Consider the following 27,963-nt stretch of genomic DNA (forward strand, 5'->3'; position numbering starts at 1 on the left):
GGTAGTGAGATTGTATCTTACTCTTCATGGTATCAACCCCAAGAGCTGACACATACTATGTGCTAATAAAAATGTTTAGGGGATAGTTCATCAGTCTTATTAGAAATCAGACAAAATCAAAATATATTACCAAATGAACTCAATTCCCCATAGTACCTGCTGTGAAGCAGGACATTTAGAATGCTTAGTCTCATTAACTAATTCTAATTACAAGTAGATGTGCACCTATCTTGAATAGAGTTTCTCTATGTTTACCACAAGATGATAAACTTTGGGGTTTTATTAGGAATGATATTTGGTGGCACAGGCAAGAAAAGTCCATCCTTATCTGGTTATTGAAAATCAGGAATATGCTATCATTTGGAGTACAAATGGTAGCAACAGTCTAAAATTCTCTGCACCACTTTGTTTCACACCAACCAGAGGAATAAGGCAAAGACTGATTGACAAATGTCAGTAACTCATTTTTCACATATGACAAAAGGTGACTAAACTGATAAAATTATCATTTCAATGTTCTTGCCAGAAGGCTCAAGTAATTAGCAAAACTAACCAGCAAAAAAAGAGTGCAAAGCCCATTATTTTTCTTATGTTTGGAAATTACATAAGTACTTTCCTTCAAAAATAAAGGTTTTCCAGCCGATATCTGTATGCTGGATATAAACAATTAGCCTGTTTTAATATGGAATTTTCCCTTTTATTTTTAGTATTAGAAGGGAGATTCTAATAAATCTATGAGGAGGAGCATCACCCCTTATTTGTAACCTCGGGACATAAAACAAATATTTCCGACGCCCTTCAAAGTGTGGAGATGGGTCCCATATTTGTAAAACTAAGTTCTTTTTACCTTTAAGGAAATGAAATCAGCTTTTAGTCTGCCAATGTTTTTGCTACAGTTTTAATATGCAGTCAAACTTTATTATGAAAGCCGACAGCAGATATTTGGAGCTAAGAGACAAAAAAAGTAACATGTCTAGCATGGGAGACCTGGGGAAAATGGACGGTGGTGCCATTTACTGAAATGGGAAAGGCAGAAAAGCAGGTTTGGGGAAGCTGGAGAGGAGTTCTGTGTGGCTCCTTGGTGTCTGTGGCAACAGAATTCAATCTTGGTTGAGTCTGTGGCACTGGTTTGTTTAACTGAGCTTCTGCCTTGGTCCTGTTTTTCATTCTATTCCGATACCCCAAGAGAAATGAATCTTGCCTCACCTTTGCCAGGCCTCCTTACTGGGCTCTTGCCTCACCTCTCCCCTTGAATAGCAGGCCAGTAGGGACAGGCCATCCAGGTGTCACTTCTGATCAGGCTTTCAAGGTTAGCTACCTGCCTTACCTAGAGTTCATGAGACCCTTTTATGTCAAACTCTCTTTGCTAAGATGTGTATCATCAGTCATTCAGAAGTCAGGCCCCTTCCTGACTTGTCTGTCTTGTGGACAATTGGCTTTAACCCAGTGAGTTCTGAGAGAGACAGTTGTTCAATTAAGAGAACAGATTTTTCAGACTATTAATCTGTTAGCTGGAGAAAATAAGGTGCTATGGGACAAGTGGTTAGTTGTGTATAATACGTGAACCTAGGAATAATCATCAGGCTCTTGAAGACCTCATCAAGCCAGGAAATATATGCTAGTTAGCTTCAGTGGTCTTCAAGAAGAGGCTCTGCAGCTTTAAGTAATGTATCTCAAAGCTTGCAAAGGCATTTTTTTCCAAAATAAGCCTTAAAATTATAAGTATGGAGTTAGAGTCACCATGTACATTTGAATTGTACAGTGAACCACTGGGATAATTCAGGCTAACTGAGTCCATAACCTCTTAATTATCTTTGATAGTTTAGAAAAATTTGTGCTTCCTATCCTGAATTACCCAGTTAATTACAGTTGTAAACCTTACCTACTGTCTTTTATTGTAAATGATGTTCTAATTTGAGTTGGCACTCTTTTAAATGACATTTTAGGGTTCAACGTCTTTCCTAGGAGATAGAGAGAACTTAAGAAAAAGGTCTTCTAGAACCCCAAGTCTTGAAATAGCTGCCAGTAAACCAGGAACAAATTCCATATCAAAAAGAGCCTAAAGTTCATCTCTATTCTGATACACATAGTCACAATTCTAATTTTCTAGTATGAAAAACTTAATCAAATGAGGAAATATCCTGGTTTTAAAATGAATTGATGGTTTGTTTAATTAAAAATATTAAAATTTTTTATAATAATAATATTTCCCAAGGCTGCCAAACTAGTTCCTTCTTCCATATTGTGCCAAGCTATTTGGCCAGCTACATGGACAGTGACCTTATTTTATTCAAATATACTACAGAATCAGTGAGTGGTTTTCAGCTCTAAATTTACTCCCTCTGGTGATCCTGCTAATTATAAACTTACTAGCCTTCAGGGAATGGTATTAAATATTTTCCTCTTTTGATAACTTAGTCTCTGAATTCAAAATCGAATGATGCTTTCATGTCAAATGACCAATTCAAGTGTTTTTAAAATGTATTTTCATAAGATGCAGCATATATTTTTAGCAACTAGTAAATAATTATATTAATATACTTATACCAAGTGTTTAAATCATAATGAAACACTTACTGACAAATAAAATAGCAATTACTGATATAAAATGGGGAAATAATTAGCCTGTTTTTACTCTTCTGCATTTGTACAGAGAACATTTGAGTAACAGTTTTCCCAAGCAAAGTAAACCAAATATTTATCTGGTGGATTTAGGCAGCAGAACACAACACAGAGAGTTTACATGTTTCAAGAAGTTACATACCTCCTGCAAGCAATATAACCTAATATCCAAATTATCTTAGTCAATTTGAGCTTCTATAACAAAATACTATAAACTGGGTGACATAAACAATAGAAATTTATTTCTCACAGTTCTGGAGACTGAAGTCTGAGTTCAGGGTGCTAGAATGGTGAGGGACTGGTGAGGGTCCTCTTCTGGTTGCAGACTGCCAGCTTCCCATTGCACCCTCATATGGTGGAAAGACAGCTAGCTAGCTCTCTGGTCTCTTCTTTTAAGAGCACTAATCCCATTCATGAGGGCTCCACTGTCCAAAGGCCCTTCCATCAACTACTATCACATTGGGATTATAGTTTCAACATATGAAATTTGGGAAGCACACAAACATTCACTCCATTGCACAAATCTTCTGACCCATCCTAAACTTATTAGGATTTTTCTCATTCCAGTTACAGAAATCTCATATGAAAGTCCATAACATTATTAAGTAGCAAAAAATGATGATATCCATCCATAAGATTCATTTTCCCCACTGGCCCTTAGTGGTCCTTTAAATAGTAAACATTTATAAACAATTGATGACATGAGAGGATTCCACAAGCAAAGATTTCACTCTTTTGTTTCACCTCTGATAGGCAAAGAGCCAAATGAGGTGAAGTGGATATAGGTTTAAAAAGAGACTTGAGTGACATCCCAGGGTACTGAAAGGGAATGAAGAGAAACTTAGGAAAGGTAGAAACAGATCTCAGCAGATGTTAATTTTCTTGAGTTGCTCAAATTATTTAGGACAACTGCAATGAATTCTAAGTCAACAGTCAGGAAGAAATTGATTTAGAAAAGTTAGATGGGGAGTTTAATTGAATATGAGAAAAAGCAATGAATCAGCACTTGGGTAACTGCATAGGAAATGCTGACCCAGGAATTAAGCAGACTGGCTGATCTGTAAAATGGATCAATGTTAGAAATAAAAATCACCATAATTTCCCATCTGCTACTGGCATCAAGGCAGAAAGACTAGTTTTCAAATAATAATAAAAGCAAATATTTATGGAGTGCTAACTTAACAGTTTTGCCATATTACCTTAGTTATTCTCACAACAACCTGTGGGAACTCACTGAGACCCCCAGAGTTGATATAAAGATTATTCTAAAGACATTTGAAATTCAACAGATGCAGAAAAAAGCCTTCTCAGAACTTACCTTATCTCACTAAATGCAGAAACTACTGGGAGTGAGGCTGCCATAAATCTCTTCTGGAGAATTTTACTGGCCATAAAGAAGACAGAGAAGACCGCTTGCACCTGCATAAACAAACATTATCACAAACTTTCTTCTTTTTCATTTCTTCCCCTAAATACTCATTTGTTCTTCCCTACATAGAGGCCTTTACTCCCCCCTTCTTCTCCCCCATTAAGTAACCTCTCCCCTATTAGGTATATAAACCCCCATCTTTAGTTGTTTAGAGTCACATTTTTCTGTGTGCTCCTGCGTGAATAAAAATCTATGTTTTGTCTAAGTTTAATTCCCAGGCCCTCAAGAACTGAACCTAAGAGGGTAGAGGAAAAGATTTTCCTCTCCAACAAACATTACTTACAAAGGTAAGTAATTTCATCTTCATTATAAACATGAGAAAACTTAGACTCAAAGAAGTTATAAAATTTGCCCAAGTTCATTAAACCAAAGGAATGAGGATTCAAATGCAGGTTAGGCTAGGCACGGTGGCTCACACCTATAATCCCAGCAGTTTGGGAGGCCAAGGCAGACAGATCACATGAGGCCAGCCTGGCCAACATGGCGAAACCCTGTCCCTACTAAAACTACAAAAATTAGCTGGGTGTGGTGGCACATGCCTGTAATCCCAGCTACTCTGGAGGCTGAGGCACAAGAATCGCTTGAACCCAGAAAGCGGAGGTTGCAGTGAGCCAAGATCACACCACTGCACTCCAGTCTGGGAGACAGAGCAATACCCTGTCTCAAAACAAAACAAAACAACAACAACAAAAAACACATGCAAGCTATATTATCCCAGAGTCTACACTAGTATCACTTCATTAAATTGTTCTTACATGGTCTAGAGGCTTTAGCAGCCCATGCAAATGGGCAGATCTTAAAAGTGATTCTTCTTAGTCCTTACCATCAGGTGTCCTAATTCTGAATGTTTTGGTATTTACCAGGAGGGACATTATTTGGGTGACTGCAAAGTTTACCTAAATTATTTGGTAAAAGCAAAGATAAATGAAGCATTTGACTTTATTTTACTTCCTTCACAAGCCAGTTTCTAAGGTTGGTATGTTTAATTCATTGGAAAAAATTTCTTACATACAACTGAAAACTGACTCAAGGTGAAAGAATCCAGCATGAATAAGACTTGTAGTTTCTCACAGTCAGTAATGAGGAAATTGAACAGGCAATAAACAGGACATTTACCAACCAGAAACCAATGCCATTGAACTCCCAAACATGTTCCAACTTTGCACAGCTGAAGAAACAGCCACTGAACTGTCATTACTAGCAGCCATGAAGGAAGAAGACAGCCAGCCAAGCTCATGGTGAATCGACTGCAGTTCAAAGGATACGTAGTAAAGGAGTAAGCTGGGGATGCAGGTGAAAGGGAAGTAGGATGGGGGTGTAAAGGTAAAAAGAACGTCTCTGTGATAGACATAGACAGGAAAGCAAGCACTGAAGTAGGCAGCACCACAGAGCTGTGTTAAAGACACCAAGACAAATATTACTACCTCCCTCCAGTTAAAATAATCGAGATGAATTAACATGCATAGATTTCCTGGATATTTTTGAGAAAAAAACAAGATATAAAACAATACGTGTAACATTTTTGCTTTTAAAAGTCCACAAAATGGTATATATTTCCCAGGGATATACACATATAAATGTCCATCTATATTTCCACAATAAAAAGACTGGAACCATACCATGCAAATAAACAGAGACCACCCAAAATGAGAACAATCAGAGGCTATTTATTCATTGCTTACTAAAACAAGGGAGTCAAACACCATCGCTTGTGTTTGGCAGATACTCACAGGCAGCCAAAGCAGAAATGAAAAGCTTTATAGTGAAAAGAGGGAAGATTCACAAATGCTACAATTGGAAACTTGGTTTGGGAAGCTAGAGGTGGGTAATTACAAGTAAGCCATCTTATGTGATTGGTTTGGGGAGTACATTTGGCTTTGTCTGGTTGGTCCTGAGTTAAAAGCTGACAGTCATTGACCAAGCACTGACACTTCAGAACCAATTGTATCAGAGCTTGTGGTTTGGCTTCCCAGGCTGGTTGCTGCAGAGGTTGTGTGTCCGAGTTCTATTGACATATATCGTCTGGTCCTTGTCCGTTTGTATATTTAGTCTATCAGTATGCACCAAACTAACATTAGTGGTTACTACTGGCAAGATGGGAAGGGATAGGGTCAGCAAGTAATTTCATATTTTGTAATTCTACATTTGTTTGTAAGGAGAATATATTTACTCATTTTTTTACTTGTATAATTTTGTAAAATTCTGAAGCAAAATGGCAGAAGATTGATAGCTATCATTCCTAATCCTCACAATACTGCAAGATGGGTTGTATTCTTATTTTACAGTGGAGGAAAGTGAGGCACTAACAGGTTAACCTGCTCAAGACCACACAGTTGATAAATAGCAAATGGAATTTAATTCCAGGCATATCTGATCCTAAAAGTTACTTTTCACTATGCCATGAAGCTGCTTACAAATGTATAGTTATACTAACATTAAAAGAGAGAATGGGCTGGGCATGGTGGCTCACACCTGTAATCCCAGCTCTTTGGGGGGCTGAGACAGGAGGATCACTTGAGCTTGAGACCAGCCTGGGCAACAAAGTGAGATCCTGTCTCTACAAAAAATTTTTAAAAGTTAGCTGGGTGTAGTGGTGCATGCCTGTGGTCCCAGGTACTTGGGAGACTGAGGCAGGGGGATCACTTGAGCCTGCAGTAAGCCATGTTCACCTCACTGTACTCCAGCCTGGGTGACAGAGCAAGACCCTGTCTAAAAAAAAAAGATCAGGCGCAGTGGCTCACGCCTGTAATCCCAGCACTTTGGGAGGCCAAGGCAGGCGGATCATGAGGTCAGGAGATCCAGACCATCCTGGCTAACACAGTGAAACCCCGTCTCTACTAAAAAATACAAAAAATTAGCCAGGGGTGGTGGCGGGTACCTATAGTCCCTGCTACTTGGGAGGCCGAGACAGGAGAATGGCATGAACCCGGGAGGCAGAGCTTGCAGTGAGCTGTGATCGTGCCACTGCACTCCAGCCTGAGCAACAGAGCAAGACCCCGTCTCAAAAAAAAAAAAAAAAGAGAATGGCCATTTTTACTCCTTACAAAGGGTGAGCATAACATATTGGATTAACCCAATATTGCATCTATTAGTACGATATTAGCATCTATCTACTAAAGTGGTGTTAGAACTCAGAAATGGCTGTTGCCATTGCAAGTTGAGTTATCTGAAGTTACAGAACTTGACACGACATCACATGACAGTCCTGCCTGAAGTCTGATTCTTTGTACTTCCAGAAGGGTAGCTTTGGCTTTTGAGAAAGAGATAGCATTTCAAATGTAGTTATAACTAATGAGAAAGTAGGTATCTTTCAGAAAATTCCTTGTAGAGCACCATCTATCAGCTATATTGTTGATAATGGTGTTGGCCAATTTCTAATCTAGGAAATGCTAATGAATCAATTTCCTATAAGTTTAAAGCAGTTGTGTGAACCAGCTGATTGTTTTTCACGTGGTAATGTAGCTAACTTAACTTTGATTACCTTGGTGATCAAGAACTTGTAAAGGTACCTCTAAATTAAGAAGGGCTAACCAATTGTTGCAGGATTAAATTCTTCTCTTTAAAATCTTTAATTGGAACCACAGGTTGTAATGATCTGTAATTTAAAAAACAACAGTTTTTATGTTGGGTAACTACAAAACTCACATGGAAAAACAGATTAATATCTATAAATATTTTTGCTATTTACTGCCCTAAATATTACCTCGAGATTTACATAGTAACTCAGGGCTTCTCAACACTGAAACAGCACATTAAAATCACCTGGAGAGCTTAAACAATAATATCAAGGCCCTCCTCCCTTCCTCCAAGATTCTGATTTAATTGGTCTAGGGAAGGTCTCTGCATCAGTATTTTTAAAAAGATCACTAGTTGATTCTATAAGGCAGCCTAAGTTGAAAAGCACTGCTATAGATGAAGATGATAAAATGAAAAGGACTTCATGATACGGTTCAGTTTGTTTACCGGCATCCATCCCTTTGGAGAATCATTATTTCCTATGCTGTGAGGTCCTGGTAAGGCTGACCCTGACTCTTCTCATCCATAGCGAGTCCTCGTAGTGTGCACATGACCCAGTTCAGAGTAATGCTTTGTATATGTTGATGCTATATAATTAGATACACATACATTTTATACCCTCATGGTGGCTTAGTATTTTTGTCATTATGAAGCATACATTTTATTTTTACAAATGCTTTTACCTTATAGTTTGCTGATATGGTTTGAATGTCCCTGCCAAAACTCATGTTGAAATTTAATTGCCATTGTGAAACTGCCTTTGCAAAAATTATAACTGAGAGAATTATGACAGTGAAAGAGATCTGATCTAACCAACGCCATCTTGCCTTTAACCTCAAACTGTCCTTGATCATTCCTGGGTGTAGGCCAAGCTAACTTTGGGATAAATTTAATTTATAGTTTAAATGAAAATAACACTTCCCCAAAACTAAACCACCTTTATAAAACTAATGAAAGGCCACCAGATTAGGAAGATGAGAGGGGCCTGAATCCTGCTAAAATACAGGTATAAATGATTACCAGCCATTATTCCAGAAGTCAAGAAATTTGTTAACTTCTTCGATTACTCTTGTATTGATTTTTTGAGATGTCTTTTCAGGCTTTTGCACTTCTGACTACCAGATAGCCCCATCTGGACCTGCAATTCGGGATTCAACCAGTCATATGGCCCCCACACAGAAGCAGACACAGTGCAGGAGGGCTGCTTTCCACACCCCTATGATTGCATCTCCAACCAATCAGCATTTCCTAATCCCTAAACCCCTGCCTGTCAAACTATCCTCAAATAGCCTCCGAATTTTCAGGGAGGCTGATTTAAGTAATAATAAAATTCCTGCCTCCTGTTTAGCTTGATCTAACATGTATTAAACTCTCTATTACAATTCCCATGTCTTGATAATAGGCTCTATCTGGACAGTGGGCAAAATGAACCCACTGGGTAGTTACAATTGTAATAGTGTTATGAAGTGGGGTCTTTAAGAGGCGATTAGGTCAAGAGGGCAGAGCCCTTATGAATAGATCAAAGCCATTATGCTGGGAGTGGGTTAGTTATCACTGGAGTGGGTTCCTAATAAAAGGATGAGTTTGGCCAGATTTCCTCTCTGTCTGGAGTATCACAATTTAAACATCATGCTTGTAAACAGTACAGCATTGACTTTGTCACTTAATGAAGTATTTTCTTCTTTTACATTTAATGTAATTATTGATACGTTTGTATTTAAATCTACCATTTTATGAAGTGCTTTCTGTTTATATTGTCTTCCTTTCTTGTTTTCTTTTTGGATGCAATTTTAATTGCATTTTGCCCTCTGAATTATCTTGAGGTTATATAAAAATCACTTAGGAAGATACTACTGTTTCTTTTTATTATCTAATTAATTTTGCAGTCATATTTTATTTTCAAGCAGACATGCAACAATACGTGTTTCATTTTATTATAGTCATGAGAAAAGCATGTTTGAAAAGCAAGCCATTATAATTTTGAGAGAAGTTCTGGGGAACTTCCTGGGGGAGGAGAATAGTCATTTGATCCTGTGATCTATATTAGAGGCCGGCAACCTATATCCCATGCACAAAATATAACCCAAAGACTGGTTTCAGATGGCCTGTAAGCTAAGAAAGGGCTTTACATTTTTAAAGGGTTGAAAAAAAAATTAAAGAAACATATGTGACAGAGACCATGTATTATTGATCTGGCCCTGTACAGAAAAAGTTTGCTGATGACTATCCTATATCATCTTGCCAAGACCTGTAAAGGTCTGAGAGTTTTCCCCTACTTGCAGACCAATAAATTAGCTTGCTACAATTTCATGGATGCTGGTGGGAGACAGGATAATCCAGTGTAAGAAACAAAGGACTTTGTTATTTACAGCAATAGCAGTCATCAGAACATCAGCATTAGTACCAATTCCTTATGCCCTAATTTCCACCAGGTAATAAGAAGAGAGCCAGGTGACACCAGCATGCACAGTAGCTGTGTTACAGGAGAGGATAATGAGCTTAGGGCACCCAAATATTTTATAATGGACAGTAAGCACACCTGCTCTTTGCTCTGCAGGGAGACATTATCTCAATCTTCCAAGGCTGTTTGCTATTACAAATTACAAATATTTAAGAAAAGATAGTTTGGAACAAAGTCAATGCCTTTGATTACAAGATATAGAGAAACACAAGAGAATCATGGAGCACTGTGATCCAATAATCTAAATTTGTATCTATAGCGGCCTTCAGATTTTATAATAGTTATATCATTTCAAAAGTTCATCTGAGCCAAGTGCTAAAGTATTTTCAGTATTATCTTAACGGGTGGAGGAAATAATAGTTACATCACCTCATAGGGATTTCTAAAGGCAATTTAAAATCTTAACGTTTAAAAAATTATTATTCAGCTATTTAAAAAATTCTGATATGCAGAAGGACTGATTTATGGTATGGGCCAGGTAAGTGATAACTTACTCTATAGTCATCTTCTAACTAATTTGGTAACTTGACATTTTCTTTGGTGGATGCATAAACTATATCATGTTCTATAAAATTTTATTACTACAGTCCAAAATGATTTAAAATTATCCCAGAATTTGGCTAGGCACAGTGTACAGTTGGCTGTAATCCCAACATTTCTGGAGGCCGAGGCAGGTGGATCACCTGAGGTCAGGGGTTCAAGATCAGCTTGGCCAACATGGTGAAACCCCATCTCTGTTAAAAATACAAAAATTAGCCTGGTGTGGTGGCACACGCCTGTAGTTCCAACTACTCAGGAGGCTGAGGATGGAGAATCGCTTGAACCTGGGAGGCGGAGGTTGCAGCAAGAAAAGAGCGCCACTGCACTGCAGCCTGGACAACAGAGTGAGACTCTATCTCAAATAACAGTAATAATAAATAAATAAATAAATAAATAAATAAATAATCAATCCCAGAATTTAATAGTACACATTTTACAGAAGAAACTTAAACACTTTAAGGACATTTTAAAATGTACTGATTTAACAAGTATTATAGTTGATATTTAACATCTAGAAGTAGAGCTCACTAAGCAGTTTTCTCGCAGCATTATAAATGGAACAGTGTTTCTAAAAATTATGACTTTTTAAAAAAGAATTCTTTTACAAGATAAATGTTTACAAGGATGTAAACTATATCCTTGTAACTATGTACAAGGATGTAAGCTATGTAACATTTAGTTAAATATTTAACAAGCTGCTTCTATTAGAAACAGTAAGGTGTAAAATTGGGAATCTTTGAGAAAATCTAGATCATCTTTAAATGTCAGATATGGGACAGTTAGCAGAATTCTCTAATATGAAACCACTTTAACCCTAGAAACTCAAAGTATGAAATCCAGTCAGAACTGATCTGATGTTGCTTTAATATAGGCCTGAGCTGGAGAGCTCTGGAGAAAGCAAGATTACTTTGGGGACAATATGGAATCCCTTTAGGGACAATATGGAATCTCTTGTGTCCAACTAAGTATGGTCTAGTAGCTTTGAGTTTCTAGCCTACTGAACAAAAGCTGCAGCTAAGATCTGATGTTCCACTACATAATTTTACTGAGTAATTTTAACATAACTTTATAACATATAGGAAGGAAGAATATAAACTAAAAAAGTCTTGCATGATTAGTTGCTCTTCACTACTTGGTGTTTCTATTTAGATTTGTTCAGTCTCTTTACTATAGTTTGGGTTAAACTATAAGTTATTTTAGCTGAGGACTAAGTATGGACTAGGTTCATGTGGACTATTTTTATATATTCATATACTAACTCATTTAGACATCCTTAAGTGTTTTGATAAAATCATATTTTAACTGTTCTATTAAAATATCTATTATATGCTTTCCAAGGCAAATATAGAATATAGAAAAAGTCCGCATAAATCAATTTCATTTCATTTCATTTATCACATGCCAACATTTAACCAAATAAATTTTATAGAGATGCTGGAACATCTGCTAGTCTCTGATAGGGTGTTTTAGGTGAGGTGAGGACCAGCAGTTTGAAGGAAGTTTGGAGAAAAGGATTACTTTATGTCTGGTAAGATAATGTTCTTTACTAATAAAACTTTCCCACCTATTGACTTTTAGGACGCCTGAAGGAAAAAGAAAATAGGAATCATTTAAATGTTAAACACATTGTTAAACATATTTTTTTTGACAACCCAAACTCATTAGATTTATCATATTCATCTGTCTGCAGTGATTTTTTTTTCCCTAGGTGTGTTCTCACAGACTTCTTTGAAAAAAAGAAAGAAAACAGGCTGAGTTATATGTGAACTAAATTTACCTATCATTATACATTTACAAGACAAATGGCAACACAGGAAATGGGCTTCTAAGCAATTTGGAAATTATATATAACCTGAAAGTCACAAAGAAGATTAAAATTTATGTACAAAAAGTTATAAACAAAATATAAAAATTAACCACAAAATGGGAAAAATATTTGCAACACATAATAGACAAAAACATTAATTTAATTTACAAGTTTTACAAATCACTAAAAAAATGCAACTTAGAAAAATAGGCAAAAGATATTAACAGGCAGTTGACAGAGAAAGAAAAGCAAATGAAATCATGCTAAACTTCACTCATAACTAAATAAATGCAAACTAAAATAAGTTATATTTTTCAACTATGAGAGCAGTAAAGATAAAATATTCTGACAACACACAATGTTGGCAAGTAGCAGTTGATAGAAATGTAAATTAAAACAACTTTTTAGATGGCAATTTTGCCATACCCATCAAAATTAAAAATGCTTGTACTGTCTCAACTGTAATTTTATAGCTAGGAATTTAAATGAATAAACTCTCAAAAATTGCAAGATTCATTTTCCAGTGTACTCACTGATCCATTACTGGTAATAACAAAAAATGGAAAATAATCTAAATCTCCATCAGTCTGCCTGAATAAATTATTATATACCCAATCAATTCAATATTATTTAGCATTGAGCAGAAAGAATCATACATCGTGTTAAAAAGTGAATAAAAAAATGTGCATTATGATCTGTTTATTTATATGAAGAAATATATATAATTTTTTTCAGGAAACGAAACAATGAGGCAACTCAAACAGATCTTTAGGGAGAGGAATTAGTAGACTTCATTTTTCATTTTATATCTTTATGCCTGATTTAAACTTTTATTTTGCCATATATATGTAAAAAATTTGTACATATATAACATATTTTAAATAATAGTTATTGTAGTACTGTTAAATAATATTTTAGAGAAAAGAAACTACACAGATAATTGTTCATAGGCCCAGTCATTCAATATATATGGTATAGAATTCATCTCATCCACATTGAGATACCTTTTCAAAACAATGACTGCAAAAAAATGGGTTTCCATTCTTTTTAGATGTTATTTTTAAATTCATTTCATAATAAAATCCAATACCATAGTATAACTAATTTTTTTCCCTTTCTCCAGAAACTTCAAGCAAATACTTGAAGTTATAGTAAAGAATCTTAAAATAATACCATTCTTGGTTCAACCACTTGGGGAAACAGTGTGTCTTTATCTATTGAAGGTGAAGCTATACATACTCCATGAACCAGCAATACCGTACTAAATATACACCCTAGAGAGAAATCTACTCATATATTCACCATGGTATGTGTATACAAATGTTCACAGCAGAGTGTTTATAATAGCAAAAAACAAAAGCTAACCTCGAAACTACTAAAATAGTAATTAACATTAGAATGGCTATATTAATTATGGTATATCTATACAATGGTATATCTATACAAAGAATCATCCTTAGGCTTGCAGAACAAATTTTAAGGTTTGGGCATTTATAATTCAAAAATAAAGTACAAAGAGGCTGAATATGGAACTGTGTCCAAACCATCATAATAAAAATTAGTACCAGTACAGAGAAGAGATTCTATATTTAGATTAGAAGATGGAACTTCTAATTACTTCTTCATTATTAAACCTTTAATATTCATTCCTAAATTAGATTTAGCCATTCCTTTTCAAGAACATTACATTTCCTGATATATTTCATAAATTGCAAATGCTCTTAAACAATCAGACTAATATATCTTTCCTATCATCATTATTCATATTAACCTATCCTCACAGAAAGAAACCTCTAAGAGATGAAAAAAAAAAAAGTATAAGCATGTCAAGAGGCTAAAAACCACTACTTAACAAAACAATCTTTTTTTCTTTTTCTTTTTTTTTTCTTGGAGATGGAGTCTCACTCTGTTGCCAGGCTGGAGTGCAGTGGCATGATCTCGGCTCACTGCAACCTCCGTGTCCTGGGTTCAAGCAATTCTCCTGCCTCAGCCTCCCGAGTAGCTGGGATTACAGGCGTGTGCCACCACACGCGGCTAATTTTTGTATTTTTAGTAAAGACGGGATTTCACCATGTTTGCCAGGATGGTCTTGATCTCTTGACCTCGTGATTCGCCTGCCTCGGCCTCCCAAAGTGCTGGAATTATAGGCGTGAGCCACCACACCCAGTCTTTTTTTTTTCTGAGATGGGGTCTCACTCTGTCACCCAGGCTGGAGGGCAGTGGCATGATCTTGGCTCACTAAAATCTCAAAATCTCTGCCTCCTGGGCTCAATGAATTCTCCCACCTCAGCCTCCCAAATAGCTGAGACAACAGGCGTGTGCCACCATGCACGGCTAATTTTTGTATTTTTTACAGAGACGGGGTTTCACCCTGTTGTGCAGGCTGGTCTCGAACGCCTGAGCTCAAGAGATCCTGCCACCTCCGCCTCCCAAAGTGCTACGATTACAGGCGTGAGACACCAAGTGATAGGGTTTGACAAATCTCATCTTGAATTGTAGCTCCCATAACTCCCCCATGTTATGGGAGGGACACGGTGGAAGATAATTGAATCATGGGGGCAGTTTCCCCTGTACTGTTCCCGTTAGTGAATAAGTCTTACGAGATCTGATGGGTTTATAAGCGGAAACACCTTTCACTTGGCTCTTATTCTCTTGTTTGCCACCATGTAAGACATAGCTTTTGCCTTCTACCATGATTGTGAGGCCTCCCCAGCCACGTGGAACTGTGAGTCCATTCAACCTCTTTTTATTTATAAATTACCCAGTCTCAGGTATATCTTTATCAGCAGTGTGAAAATGAACTGATACACCATGCCTGGCCAAAACCACAATCTTCTTAACTCATGTTCCACATTTAAATATATGGTAGCAGTGGTGAAGGAGAGTGAAGAGAAGTTTTGAATTGTTATAGTATACATGCATACACAGGTTCACACGCACACACAAACCATTTTGTAAGGGGAACATTTCTTTTAAATCTTAGCCATGTGTTAATTTTCACTTAATATTTGTAGGAACATTTTCAGTTACATGTTCAACATAATACCATTTTAATACTAGTATTAAAAATGTTTTATAACCCTTTATAACACAGGAAAACACAGGTTTCTACCAATGGGCAGAACTTGTCATCATGGGGGATTCCAGTAAAAGACTATTTCCCAATCTGCTACTTACAGCCGACTGCCTAAATTTGGACCAATGGATTTGGTGTGTGTGTGTATGGTAGGAAGTTGTTTTCTCCTCTCTAGGTTTTCCTTCTCACTGACGAGATAATAGCAACAAATAAAGGCTCCCATCTTTAATTCAGATGAAGAAGCCTCCTGATGAGAAGGACAGAGCTGCCTGGCCAGCTTCAGACAGGTCATTTCTAGATTGCTGTCTGAGTAGAACAGAAATGTCTGTTATTTCAGCACTGAAATTTGAAGATATTGTTATAGAAAATTTTAACATAAAAGTCTAAATACTCAGTTAAATTATTTGTAGGAAATAGTTGAATCACTGTCATTAGTCAAGGCAAAAATCTTTGTCATAAGAATTAGGGGATAAAAACAAAATCTTAAAAATATGTACACATGAATTTTTATGTATATGCTCATGTGACATTAAAGGTCTCTCCAGGCATTACATCAGCAGTCCCCAACCTTTTTGGCACCAGGGACCATTTTCTTCCATGGATTGGGGTGGTGAGGGTGGATGACTTTGGGATGATACAAGAACACTACATTTATTGTGCACTTTATTTCTATTATTACTACATTGTAATATATAGTGAAATAATTATACAACTCACCACAACATAGAATCAGTGGGAGCCCTGAACTTGTTTTTCTGCAACTAGATGGTCCCAGCTGGGGGTGTTGGGAGACAGTGACAGATCATCAGGCATTAGATTCTCATAAGGAGCACGCAACCTAGATGCTTCACATGCACAGTTCACAATAGGGTTCATGCTCCTATGAGAATCTAATGCCACTGCTGATCTGACAGGAGATGGAGCTCAGGCAGTAATGCGAGTGATGGGGAGTGGCTGCAAATACAGATGAAGCTTCTCTTGCTTGCCCACTGCTCATCTCCCGCTGTGCAGCCTGGTTCCTAATGGTACCGTTCTGTGGCCCAGGGGTTGGGGACTCCTGCATTACATCAAAGTAAAAATCACACACACACAAAGACCAAGATACTTACAGTAATAAATTTTCTAAATAGTTGAATGTCATCACTATGATAAACAAAATTGCAATGCAACTAACTGGAGAAAACCAATTTAGTTTAGGGTTTTTGTCCATAATACATGAAAAAGCTCTTAAAATGGGTAAAATGACAAAGAACATTGTATTAATACAGATTTTTGGTTGCAAGCCACAGAAACCAAGACTCTGGTTAACTTAGATGAAGTGAATTACTGTAAGAGTATGGGAAAGTTAAATGAAAGAAGAAACAGATGCAGAAAGGACAACGGAAGTAGTTCCAGAGGGTGCTGGTGGCAGAAACTACCATACTGTCTTCCCTGAGTACTACCACTGGAATGGACAGTTCCTTAGAAACAGACTGAGGTGGCATAGAGATGGCATAGAGAAAGCATAGAGAAATGGCATAGAGAAAGTTTGATGGAGAGTATTCTCAGGAGACACAACTATAAGGAAATGAGGCAGGCAGGATTGGGCAGAGGAAGAAGCAGACTCACAGTGAGGATGCAGCTGAAGCCTCAGTCCATCCTACAGGGTGTTCTTTGAGGTAGTGGCTCTTTAGAATTGTCCCAAATACAGTCAATGCCCTTTATATTGACCATCAGCTAGTCAGTGGCCTTGGGTTGCCCTCAGGCAAGGCAGTTGCCCAGGGAGGGAGGAAGTGAGATATAAGCAACTAAGAGTCCCACAACTGGACTTACTTTTCTGACTTTGCATCACACCACCCAAAATTCAAAACACTTATGAGAGCCAGATTGGCACATTTGGTCATATGCTCACAATTTGGCTGGGGCAGGCAAGCTCCTCTATTATGTCCTTCCAAAACTACACACAGAGAGGTAATTCCAGTAAAAGAATTACCCCCACCTCACCAAAGAAACAAAACAAAACCCAAACAAAAACAACAAGAAAAATGTGTATGCTATTACCACAACAAGACAGAATGGAAACCCCACTTCTAGGATACAGTAATGGTCTTCTATAGATATCAATGGGTAATTCAGAAATAAAAATATATAAATGATTAAGAAACTTTAAAAACTATAACCTCACTAGAAGTCAATGATCTGCAAATTAAACTTTTGTTTTATTTTTTTGCTAATCAGATTGACAAAGATTAAGAAGAAAGATTTTACTCTGACTTTATAAAGGTGGTGGAAGGCAGGAATTTAAACACAATGTTGACAGAAGGATAAACTGATAATAACCTTTCTGAAAATCAATTTTGATATGTATGCCAAAAGTTTTAAAAATATACATACCCTGCTATTTCACTTCTAAGAATTTATCCTAAGGAAATACTCAATTAGGAAAGATATATGCACAAAGATATCCAATGTAGCACTGCTTGCTCTTATTTAAAAATGAAATAAACAGGGTTCAAAAATAGGTGATAGAGTCAGTAAATTATGATAAATCTACATGATGCAATATTATGAAGCCATTAGAAATCATGCAATTGCAAGATATCCATTTTCATATATAGAGAAATGTTCACATTACTGGTTTTAAAAATTACAAAACATACCATAAATCATTTTGTAATACCATAAACAGGAAAATGTTATTTCAGGGTGATGGCATTATAAGTGTTACTTCCTTTTGCTTTTTTCCTGACTTCTATATTAATTATGTATTACTTTATAAATAGAAAGATGTTATAAATAATAAATATCTACTTGACTTATAGATATTAAATTCTTGATATATATCCTATTATATATCAAGAATTATATATTATAGCATATCAAGAATTATATAATATGGAATATATATCAATAATATCTATCTATATGATATAATATATATTAAGAATTTTATGTCTTTAGAAATTGGTTACAATTCAACCAGGCATGGTGGGTGTCTCAGCCTGTAATCCCAGCACTTTGGGAGGTCAAGGCCGGCAGATCACTTGAAGTCAGGAGTTCGAGACCAGCCTGGCCAACATGGTAAAACTCCATCTCTACTAAAAATACAAAAATTAACCAGGCCTGTTCGTGAGCACCTGTAATCCCAGCTACTTGGGAGATTGAGGCAGGAGAATCACTTGAACCCGGGAGGCAGAGGTTGCAGTGAGCCGAGATCATGCCACTGCACTCCAGCCTGGACAACAGAGAGAAACTCAGTCTCAAAAAAAAAAAAAAAAAAAAAAAAGAAATTGGTTACAATTGAGGTGGAATTTTAGTTCAAATCTCTTAAAAAACAAGAAACATTTCTTGACTAATCAGAAGAGCTGATACTCAGGGCCATATTCAAAGTCAGCTGGTACTTCAGTTTTAAATGAAAACAATTACATGAACCGTAATAACCTGCCTTTACCTTCATACTCATGTTTTTAAAAACTGCCATATTGAATCTAATAGTTTTGGCCCACATTTAAAGGAAGATTAAATTACTTGGAAAGGGCCCAGAGGAAAGTAATAAAAATAATTACATACTTAGAAATTTGGTCCTATAATGACATGCAAGAGGAAATCATTTAGAAAATACAACTGAAAATAACCTTACACTTTTACGGGTTACCATAACCTCTGAAGAACGGGACAAGAAGCCAAAGGATTGAATTATAATGAGAATAATTTAATTTAGTCATTAGGAAGAACATCTTATTCCTCAATAAGTATTTGAGTGATTATTAATGTCCAATGCTATGGCATAAGGACTTGTAACCACTAGGATGTGTTACTAGAAATTATTTTCTTAAAACTAAAGTGTCAGAGGTAGAATATTGTGCAAAGTAGGGGCTTATTACATAACCCTTTAAGATCTTTTCCATATTTATGATTTTTACAAAATTTCAGGCATCTAGAATAATTATAAAAACATATCTTATTTTTATGGCTTTTTAAAAGTGAAAATAGATTAATAATTAAGAAATATAAGAGGATAAAAATATTAGAGATTTTTCATTAACATTGAGGAAAATATAAGTATACAGTTAGTTAGGAAACGCATTATATTATTTGACTCCATAAAGGGGAAGCAATTAAACTAATTATTAAGATATGAGTACATGTGTGTTAAGTGTCAGTATTTGTATTTTAAATCTCTTTTTTTTTAAAGTATAGTGCAATGTAGTGAATGCAGACAAAATGTTCCTATAACATATCTGTACAGATTTTTTTCTAAGACGGGAGTCTTGCTATGTTGTCCAGGCTGGTCTTGAACTCTGGGGCTGAAGCGATACTCCTGGCTTAGCCTCCCTAGTAGCTGGGACTACAGGCACACACCAACTTACCAGTAACACATTAGTTTTAAGGGGCTCAGATGAAGGAAAATAAAATGGATTTAAGATGAGTAAAAAAGAATCATCCTTTGTCTGGGCTTGTTCCATCTTCCAAATATGTAGCAGCAACATAATGACACTAAAAACTGCCCTAAAAATCTGTAACAGAAAAAAAAAATAGCTTACATGCTACTCAAAAAATTACCTAAATACCTCTTAAAATCAAAACAAAAAGCAAAGTAAAAAATAAAACAGGACATACTTGCAAGAAAAGATATGACCTAAAGGTTGTATCTTAGCCCTGTTTGTTTTTTGAATAAAATATTAAGTTTTAGGCATTTATTTACTGTTTACATACATTAGGCCTTACCATATTATCAGGCACTATTCTAAGTATTTTACGAATAGTACTTTATGTAATCCTCATAGCTCCACAAGTATGAGGGTGTGGTGGCTCATGCCTGTAATCCTAGCACTTTGGAAAGCAGACTGCTTAAGTCCAGGAGTTCAAGACCAGCTTAGGCAACATGGCCATACCCTGTTTCTACAAAAAACAAAAAAATTAGCCGGGCATGGTGGCCTGCACCTGTGGTCCCAGCTACTCAGGAGGCTGAGGTGGGAGGATCACTTGAGCCTGGGAGATCAAGGCTGCAGTGAGCTGTGATCTTACCACTGCACTCCAGACTGGGTGACAGAGCGAGACTCTGTCTAAAAAAAAAAAAAAGCTACCATTGTTATACCCCATTTTATAGATTAGGAAACTGAGGCACAGAGGTCACACTAGGCCAAGATCACACAACAAATAGCGGAGCTGATGGAGCTGAGATTCAAATCCAGGCAGTCTGCTGCTGGAGTCCATGTGTGTAATCACTAAGCTATTATATACAAGTAATTCCTTCAAATATTAATATTTGATAACAATTTTGAACTTTGAAGTTTGCAAATATCCACAGCCTGTATAGTTAGAAGTACAAAAGTAATCACAAATAACTTTTCTAATACAGATTTTAAATTGGAAAAGATTTCCTTGAATAGCTTTACAACAAACACATGTGTAGACAAAAGTAGGGATAAGAAAGAAAGACTGTTTTTTAAATGCATTTGTCATGAATTTACTACCTGGGTAAGCAAAAAACTTGAGCTGTCTCTTTTGAAAGACATAATTTACAAATATGAATTTATATATTGTCTAGAGGAAAAGCACAGTACAATTTCAATTAATGTTTAATTCTATGACTGACTAAAATCTTTATAATATTTTTAATTAAAGAAGAAGGTGACTGGGACTTAGGTAAGAAAGCAAAATTATAACATTTACTACATAACAAGTTTTCTGTTTTTTTTTTTTACATAAACAAGCTTTGTTTCTTACAAAAAAAAACAAGCTTTTTTTTTTTTTTTTTTTGGATACAGAGTCTCTCACTCTGTCGCCCAGGCTACAGCGTAGTGCTGCAGTCTAGGCTCAATGCGGCCTCTGCCTCCCGGGTTCAAGCAATTCTCATGCCTCAGCCTCCCTAGTAGCTGGGATTACAGACACGCACCACTACACCCAGCTAATTTTTGTATTTTTAGTAGAGACAAGGTTTCCCCATGTTGGCCAGGCTGGTCTCGAACTCCTGGCCTCATCTGATCTGCCTGCCTCGGCCTCCCAAAGTGCTGGGATTATAGGCATGAGCTACTGTGCTAGGCCTATAAAAAAGCTTCTTTAGGGTAACTTTTTTCTTTTTTCTGTAACAGAATAATCACATTATTTCTCAAGGGAAATACCATTTACTCAATTTGTACTCTGAATGCCATCTAATAAAACAGCAAAGCCACAACCATGCAGAATGTCAGCACAGCATGTCTAACTAAAACTCACTGTAAGAAAAAAAAGGAAAAGAGAGCTGATTTCAAAGGTTCTACATGGCTTTGCACTTCACATGTTCTGATGCTGCAGATATGAGAAGTTGTAGGTCTAACATAATTTATATCTTCTTTTAGGATACTTTGGCATTTGTGAATTGAGAAGTTTGGAAAACAACTACGCAAGTCACTTCTAATCCTAAAATTCCAACTACATGAAATAAATATTATTAAGTACTCAGACACACACAATGTCAAAGCCTGGCCTTGTGGCAAAAAGGAAATACAGCAAAATCAGTCAGGTTCCCACCACGGCACTGATAGCAAGTCTGTTCTCAAGGTTAGTCTCTAAACTGACACCTGGTAAGTCTGACAATGAAATATTTGCCAACAATTAAGTAAAGGAGATCTCTCCTGATAAATTTTTCATAAGTTTCACATAATACACTTTGATATTTCCTGGAATGTTTGTGGCCCTCCCCTCACTGCATTGCTCTCTCATTTTGTTGGCTAATACATGTTACTAAAGTCAATATATATTCAACTCATTTTTCTCTGCCTCTTGGCCCAATTTAACACAGCTGATCCTGTTTTCAAATGCCTTCATCTGATTTTCTTCTCACCTCCTGCCCTTTGTAGGTCTTTTATGTGCTCATTAATGTTGGAATTACTTATTTTTTCCTTAACCAAGTTTTTCATCTGTAAAATGGATGTAATCTTATGATTTTCTTCATAGTGTTGCGAGAATTCAGTAAGATTATGAATGTATAGATTTTGGCACAGTATCCAGGACCTAAATTCTCTATAAAGGTTAACTACTATTACTACTATCAACTCACAGCTAGATTAGTGAAATTGTGTCCTGACTTTCCATGCTTATTCTTCCTCTTCTCCACTCTTTTGCTTATAATATAACTAGTTTTATTTTTATTTATTTATTTTTTGAGACAGTGTCTCACTCTGTCGCCCAGGCTGGGTGCTGTGGCACAATCATAGCTCACTACAACCCCCACCTCAAGTGATCCTCCCACCTCAGCCTCCCAGGGAGCTGGGAATACAGGTGCGTGCCACCACGCCCCGCTAATTTTTGTGGTTTTTTTTGGTAGAGATGGGGTTTCATTATTGTTGTCCAGGCTGGTCTCGAATTCCTGAGCTCAAGCCATATACCCGCCTTGGCCTCCCAAGTGCTGGGATTACAGGTGTGAGCCACCTTGCCAGGCCTAGAGAGTTTTAATAAGCACAAATCTGATTATGTGCCCCTCAATCTATCCAGAAACCCATTAATGCTTTTATAGGGCTTTTAGAATACAGACACATCTCTTACTACTTTTGCCCCCAATCCCTCCCTATGCTTTAACCAAACTGATTTCAAGCTTCTTGCTTCTTTGATAGTCCCTGCTCGCTCCATGAGGGCATTTGTCCACAATATTTCCCTTGTTGGAAACCCTCTAGTGACAATTTGGTCCTAATTTTCCTTTAGACCTTTGCTAAAAAGTCACTACTGTCTTGACTAAGTCTGGCCTATTTTGCATTTTCCTTATACTACATTCCTATCCCCTAGAACTTCTGTTTGCAGTTACAAATTTATATGAGTGACTACTATTTATTATTAATACACATTTGTGTGTTTCTTCCAACAGACATCTCAGACTAAGCTCCTGATATTCATCCAACCCAAACCTGTTCCTTTAACCTCCTTTGCCATCTCAGAAAATAGCAATACTATTCTTCCAGTTGCTGAGGTCAAAACCCTTGGACTCTCACACTTCACATCCATCAGCAAATTCTATTGTTTCCCCAGAATTCAACTACTTTTCCCCATTTCCACTGCTACCCACTGTGGTCAAAGCGCTATCATCACTTCCTGGATTGCTGTAATACCTCTTAACACATCTCCTTGCTTCTTTGACCCAACCATTTATCCCTTGCCTACCTACAAGACAGCTAGATGAATCCTTTAAAAATGGCAGATGTCATTCCTCCACTGAAACCTTCCAATAACCTGCCATCTGCCAAGGACTGTTGTGTACCCTGCTAAATTAATATGTTGAAGCCCGAATCCTCTCCTCACTCCTATGTGACTGTATTGGAGACAGTCCTTTTAAGGAGATAATTAAGGTTAAATGAGGTGATCAGGGTAAAGCCCTGATTCCACAGAACTGGTGCCCTTATAAGAAAAGAGACAACGCTCTCTTTATCATCTGAGGAGACATTGAGAAGGTACTGTCTGCAAGCCAAAAAGAAAACCCGAACATGATCATGCTGGCATTCTGATCTCAGACTTCCAGCCTGCAGAACTGTGAGAAAATATATTTCCACTGTTTGAGCCACCCAATCTATGTATTTTGTTATGGCAGCCTGAGCTGACTAACACACCATTCTACTCAAAAAGTCAAGTATGTCTAACAGCCAAAAAAGGTCCTAAACATTCTGATCTACTACGTCCCATATCCTAAGCTCTCTGATGTAATTGCCTTTGATTCTTCACATCTCTTAAGCAAGTTCCAGCCAAACTGGCTTACATGCAATTCCGTGAGCATGCTAACCTGCCTTTGGGTCTTTGGTTTCCCTCTGCTTCAGACACTTTTTTTCCCAAGAACTCACATCACTCACTTCCTTACTCAAATATCACCTTCTCAGTGAGGCCATCCTATGGAAAATTTTATGATCCTCATTTCACACAAATATCCCATTTCCCTTTCCTTAGTACTCACTGCTTGGATGCTATGTATTTTACCTATTTATCTTGTCTATTGTTTCTCTTTCTCACTAGAAAGAACTCCATGAGAGATGGGATTGTCCGTTTTGCTCACTGCTATATCCCGTAAATACAGAGTAGCTCATAGTAGCTGTTCAGTATTTATTCAACTAAATGAATGTTGAATTCCAATAGTGGCAGAATTCGTTGTGGAGCTGAAAGGTACTGCACAGATCAACTACTAATGCAGCAATTCCCTAGTAGAAAACTGCACTGCTTAAAGGACCACCTCATTTTTCTGGCCTCCTCTGGTTATTATTAAAGCTCAAAAGGAGCTTTAAAAATCCTGATGCAACAGCTGTTTTCCCCTCTCACCGTCTTTAGAAATAGAGATAATAAAATAGGCTGAAAAGTTGTCAAGTTCAAGTAAGATCACGTTTATGACAATTTTTTTGAAAATTGCCTGGTTGCAGCTTTTACTTACAGCATTTTCAAACAGTTCTGCCAACTCTGTGGCTCTTTCATCATGTTTCAAGTGTTCAGCAAACGATGGTGTTCGTCTCCATAAAGTCAAAGTTTAAAAATACAAGGGCCGGGCGCGGTGGCTCATGCCTGTAATCCCAGCACTTGGAGAGGCGGAGGCGGGCGGATCACGAGGTCAGGAGATCGAGACCATCCTGGCTAACACGGTGAAACCCCGACTCTACTAAAAATACAAAAAATTAGCAGGGCGTGGTGGCGGGCGCCTGTAGTCCCAACTACTCAGGAGGCTGAGGCAGTAGGAGAATGGCGTGAACCCAGGAGGTGGAGTTTGCAGTGAGCCAAGATCGCACCCCTGCACTACAGCTTGGGCGACAGAGCGAGACTCCGTCTCAAAAAATAATAATAATAATAAAGTACATAAATAAAAACCAAGTAATTGGAGGACGCCATTCATTGATTTTACTTAGGACTTTGGGCATAATCTAGGTTTAAAAATTTCTGCTGCTAAGAAAGTGGGAACACAGTTATATTCCCTTACATTTTACCGAAGAGAAACTAGACCTGCAGAGGAGTACCTTTCTGTTTCTATATAAGCAGAGGAATTTTGCACAACCCAAATCACGCAGAAACCTCCTGGTAAGGACTCCACGGGTAGTTATTGCTGGCATTGTATTCTGAGAGATGAGCTGCATATCACTTGGAAATGCCTTAAATTAAAACTCGTCTTGAAACAACATGACGTCTCAACGAAGCTCCCTTCTCACCTTGGAACATCAGCTTTTAAAATAAAGGTGTCATCAGAAGTGTGTAGACACCCACTGCATCACAACTGGAACTGATCTCTGGTTATGCCAATCTAGGTCTGCCTGGCAGGGTGAGTCTACCGCTCGAAAGCTGCACAGAGGAAATCCTCCCTCCTCCAGGTTCAGGCCCGGAGTTACGAGCGGAGATTCGCGGCGGCGGGTCAGAGCCCAGAGCAAACCAGGCTGGGGAACGCACCTCGCCCGCGGCTCCGGAAGCGGCTGCGGCCCCGACCGGAAAGCCCCCAGCATCGCCCGAAGGAATCGCGGCTGGCCTGCGGCTCCGGCCCGGCCTCGGGTACCACGCGCCTAGTGGGAAGCCGCACTGACGCCTGCAGCATCTCGCGAGATTTCGGGCTCAGCCCAAGTACTGCGAGTTCACCAAAGGGGGAGGAAAAAAAAAAAAAAAAAAAAAAAGCCAGCGTGCGAGAGCCTCTGAAGCCGCGGCTGGGGCGCTGTGGTGGCAGCTGCCGCGGGAGCATCAGCTACCGGCGTGAGGCGAGGCAGGGCACGCGCGCCGTCCGCAGCCCCGTTGCCTGGGCTGCAGGTCCACTGACGCGCGGCCCCTGGGTGGAGAGAGGGGAGGCGGCCTGGGAGCCCGCTCCTTTTCGCCGCAGAGCGCGGCGGGGGAGGGAGGTGAAGGCGTGGGAGGAAGGCGGCGGAAGAGGAGGTAGCCGCGCGGAGATCCTCCCGGCGACATCACTGAGGCGGAGCGCAGCCGCGCCTGCTCCCCGATCGCGCCGTTCGTGTTGCCCGCACTGCCCGAGGCCCTTTGCGGACTGGCTGGCCGCGCTCTTCGCACGGGGCGCTTTTGCGTGGGGTCGCGCAGGAGCCGCGGGGGGCCGGATCGCTGAGGGAGCGTCAGCCGCGCGCCGCTGCGGGACCGCGGGTGGGCGGGCTGAGGGGCGGAGGAGCCTCCGGCCCCGCCTCCCGCGTGCTGCTGCCGGAGCCGCCGCCGCCGCAGCCCCGCCGAGGCTTTAAACAGCGGGGCCCGCCCCGCGCCCGCCACACTCGCGCGCTCGCTCGGCTGCCGGTGGCCTCTGTGGCCGTCCAGGCTAGCGGCGGCCCGCAGGCGGCGGGGAGAAAGACTCTCTCACCTGGTCTTGCGGCTGTGGCCACCGCCGGCCAGGGGGTGCGGAGGGCGTGCTGCCGGAGACGTCCGCCGGGCTCTGCAGTTCCGCCGGGGGTCGGGCAGCTATGGAGCCGCGGCCCACGGCGCCCTCCTCCGGCGCCCCGGGACTGGCCGGGGTCGGGGAGACGCCGTCAGCCGCTGCGCTGGCCGCAGCCAGGGTGGAACTGCCCGGCACGGCTGTGCCCTCGGTGCCGGAGGATGCTGCGCCCGCGAGCCGGGACGGCGGCGGGGTCCGCGATGAGGGCCCCGCGGCGGCCGGGGACGGGCTGGGCAGACCCTTGGGGCCCACCCCGAGCCAGAGCCGTTTCCAGGTGGACCTGGTTTCCGAGAACGCCGGGCGGGCCGCTGCTGCGGCGGCGGCGGCGGCGGCAGCGGCGGCGGCTGGTGCTGGGGCGGGGGCCAAGCAGACCCCCGCGGACCGGGAAGCCAGCGGCGAGAGCGAGCCGGCTAAAGGCAGCGAGGAAGCCAAGGGCCGCTTCCGCGTGAACTTCGTGGACCCAGCTGCCTCCTCGTCGGCTGAAGACAGCCTGTCAGATGCGGCCGGGGTCGGAGTCGACGGGCCCAACGTGAGCTTCCAGAACGGCGGGGACACGGTGCTGAGCGAGGGCAGCAGCCTGCACTCCGGCGGCGGCGGCAGTGGGCACCACCAGCACTACTATTATGATACCCACACCAACACCTACTACCTGCGCACCTTCGGCCACAACACCATGGACGCTGTGCCCAGGATCGATCACTACCGGCACACAGCCGCGCAGCTGGGCGAGAAGCTGCTCCGGCCTAGCCTGGCGGAGCTCCACGACGAGCTGGAAAAGGTGAGCTCGCCCAGCCCTCCCTTCTTCCCCAGGCCCTGGTGCATGCCGACCGCGGGATGTGGCTGCAGACTCTTCCCGAGTTGAGGTGGCGGGAGTAGTAGACGTGCATGACTTGCTGGCCTCTCTGGATTCAGCTGTCAAGGGTGGAATTGCCGAGGAATGTTAACTTAATCTCTCAAAAGTTTGTAGCGGGTTTGGCTAGTTACGTGATACTGGAGGGCTGCCTCTAACAACCTTCCCCATCCAGTTAGGTATCTCGTGTGCACTTTCTTTCCCACCCACGCTCAACAGTCACCACCCCTCTGAATGACAGTTGTGTTTGTGGGCCCTTGAGAGGAGAATGTGCAGTGAGGATCTCTCGAGAGAGGTTGGAGAGCACCTACCATCTGTGTCGTTTTGAAA

General features: G+C 39.7%; 1 protein-coding gene and 1 long non-coding RNA gene across 5 annotated transcripts in view; one reads left to right on the forward strand and one right to left on the reverse strand.

Annotated features, from left to right (window-relative positions):
- Positions 1 to 25,717, reverse strand: part of LOC104006546 (uncharacterized) — a 58,830-nt gene extending 33,113 nt beyond the window's left edge. The window contains exons 1-2 of the long non-coding RNA XR_010157325.1: positions 25,579 to 25,717; positions 3,941 to 4,041 (exon numbers count right to left, since the gene is read on the reverse strand). This is a non-coding gene — a long non-coding RNA (uncharacterized LOC104006546). The remainder of the gene's footprint in view (positions 1 to 3,940; positions 4,042 to 25,578) is intronic.
- A 573-nt stretch (positions 25,718 to 26,290) lies between these two features.
- Positions 26,291 to 27,963, forward strand: part of SLC12A2 (solute carrier family 12 member 2) — a 106,194-nt gene continuing 104,521 nt past the window's right edge. For all 4 annotated transcript variants that reach the window (XR_010157323.1, XR_010157324.1, XM_526998.7 and 1 more), the window contains exon 1: positions 26,291 to 27,561. Coding sequence is in view for 2 of the 4 variants with exons in the window: in XM_526998.7 (XP_526998.3) it covers positions 26,812 to 27,561 (750 nt within the window). In the remaining 2 variants the exon portion in view is untranslated. The remainder of the gene's footprint in view (positions 27,562 to 27,963) is intronic.

Source organism: Pan troglodytes, chromosome 4 (assembly GCF_028858775.2).
Source record: "Pan troglodytes isolate AG18354 chromosome 4, NHGRI_mPanTro3-v2.0_pri, whole genome shotgun sequence".
Taxonomy (NCBI): Eukaryota; Metazoa; Chordata; class Mammalia; order Primates; family Hominidae; genus Pan; species Pan troglodytes.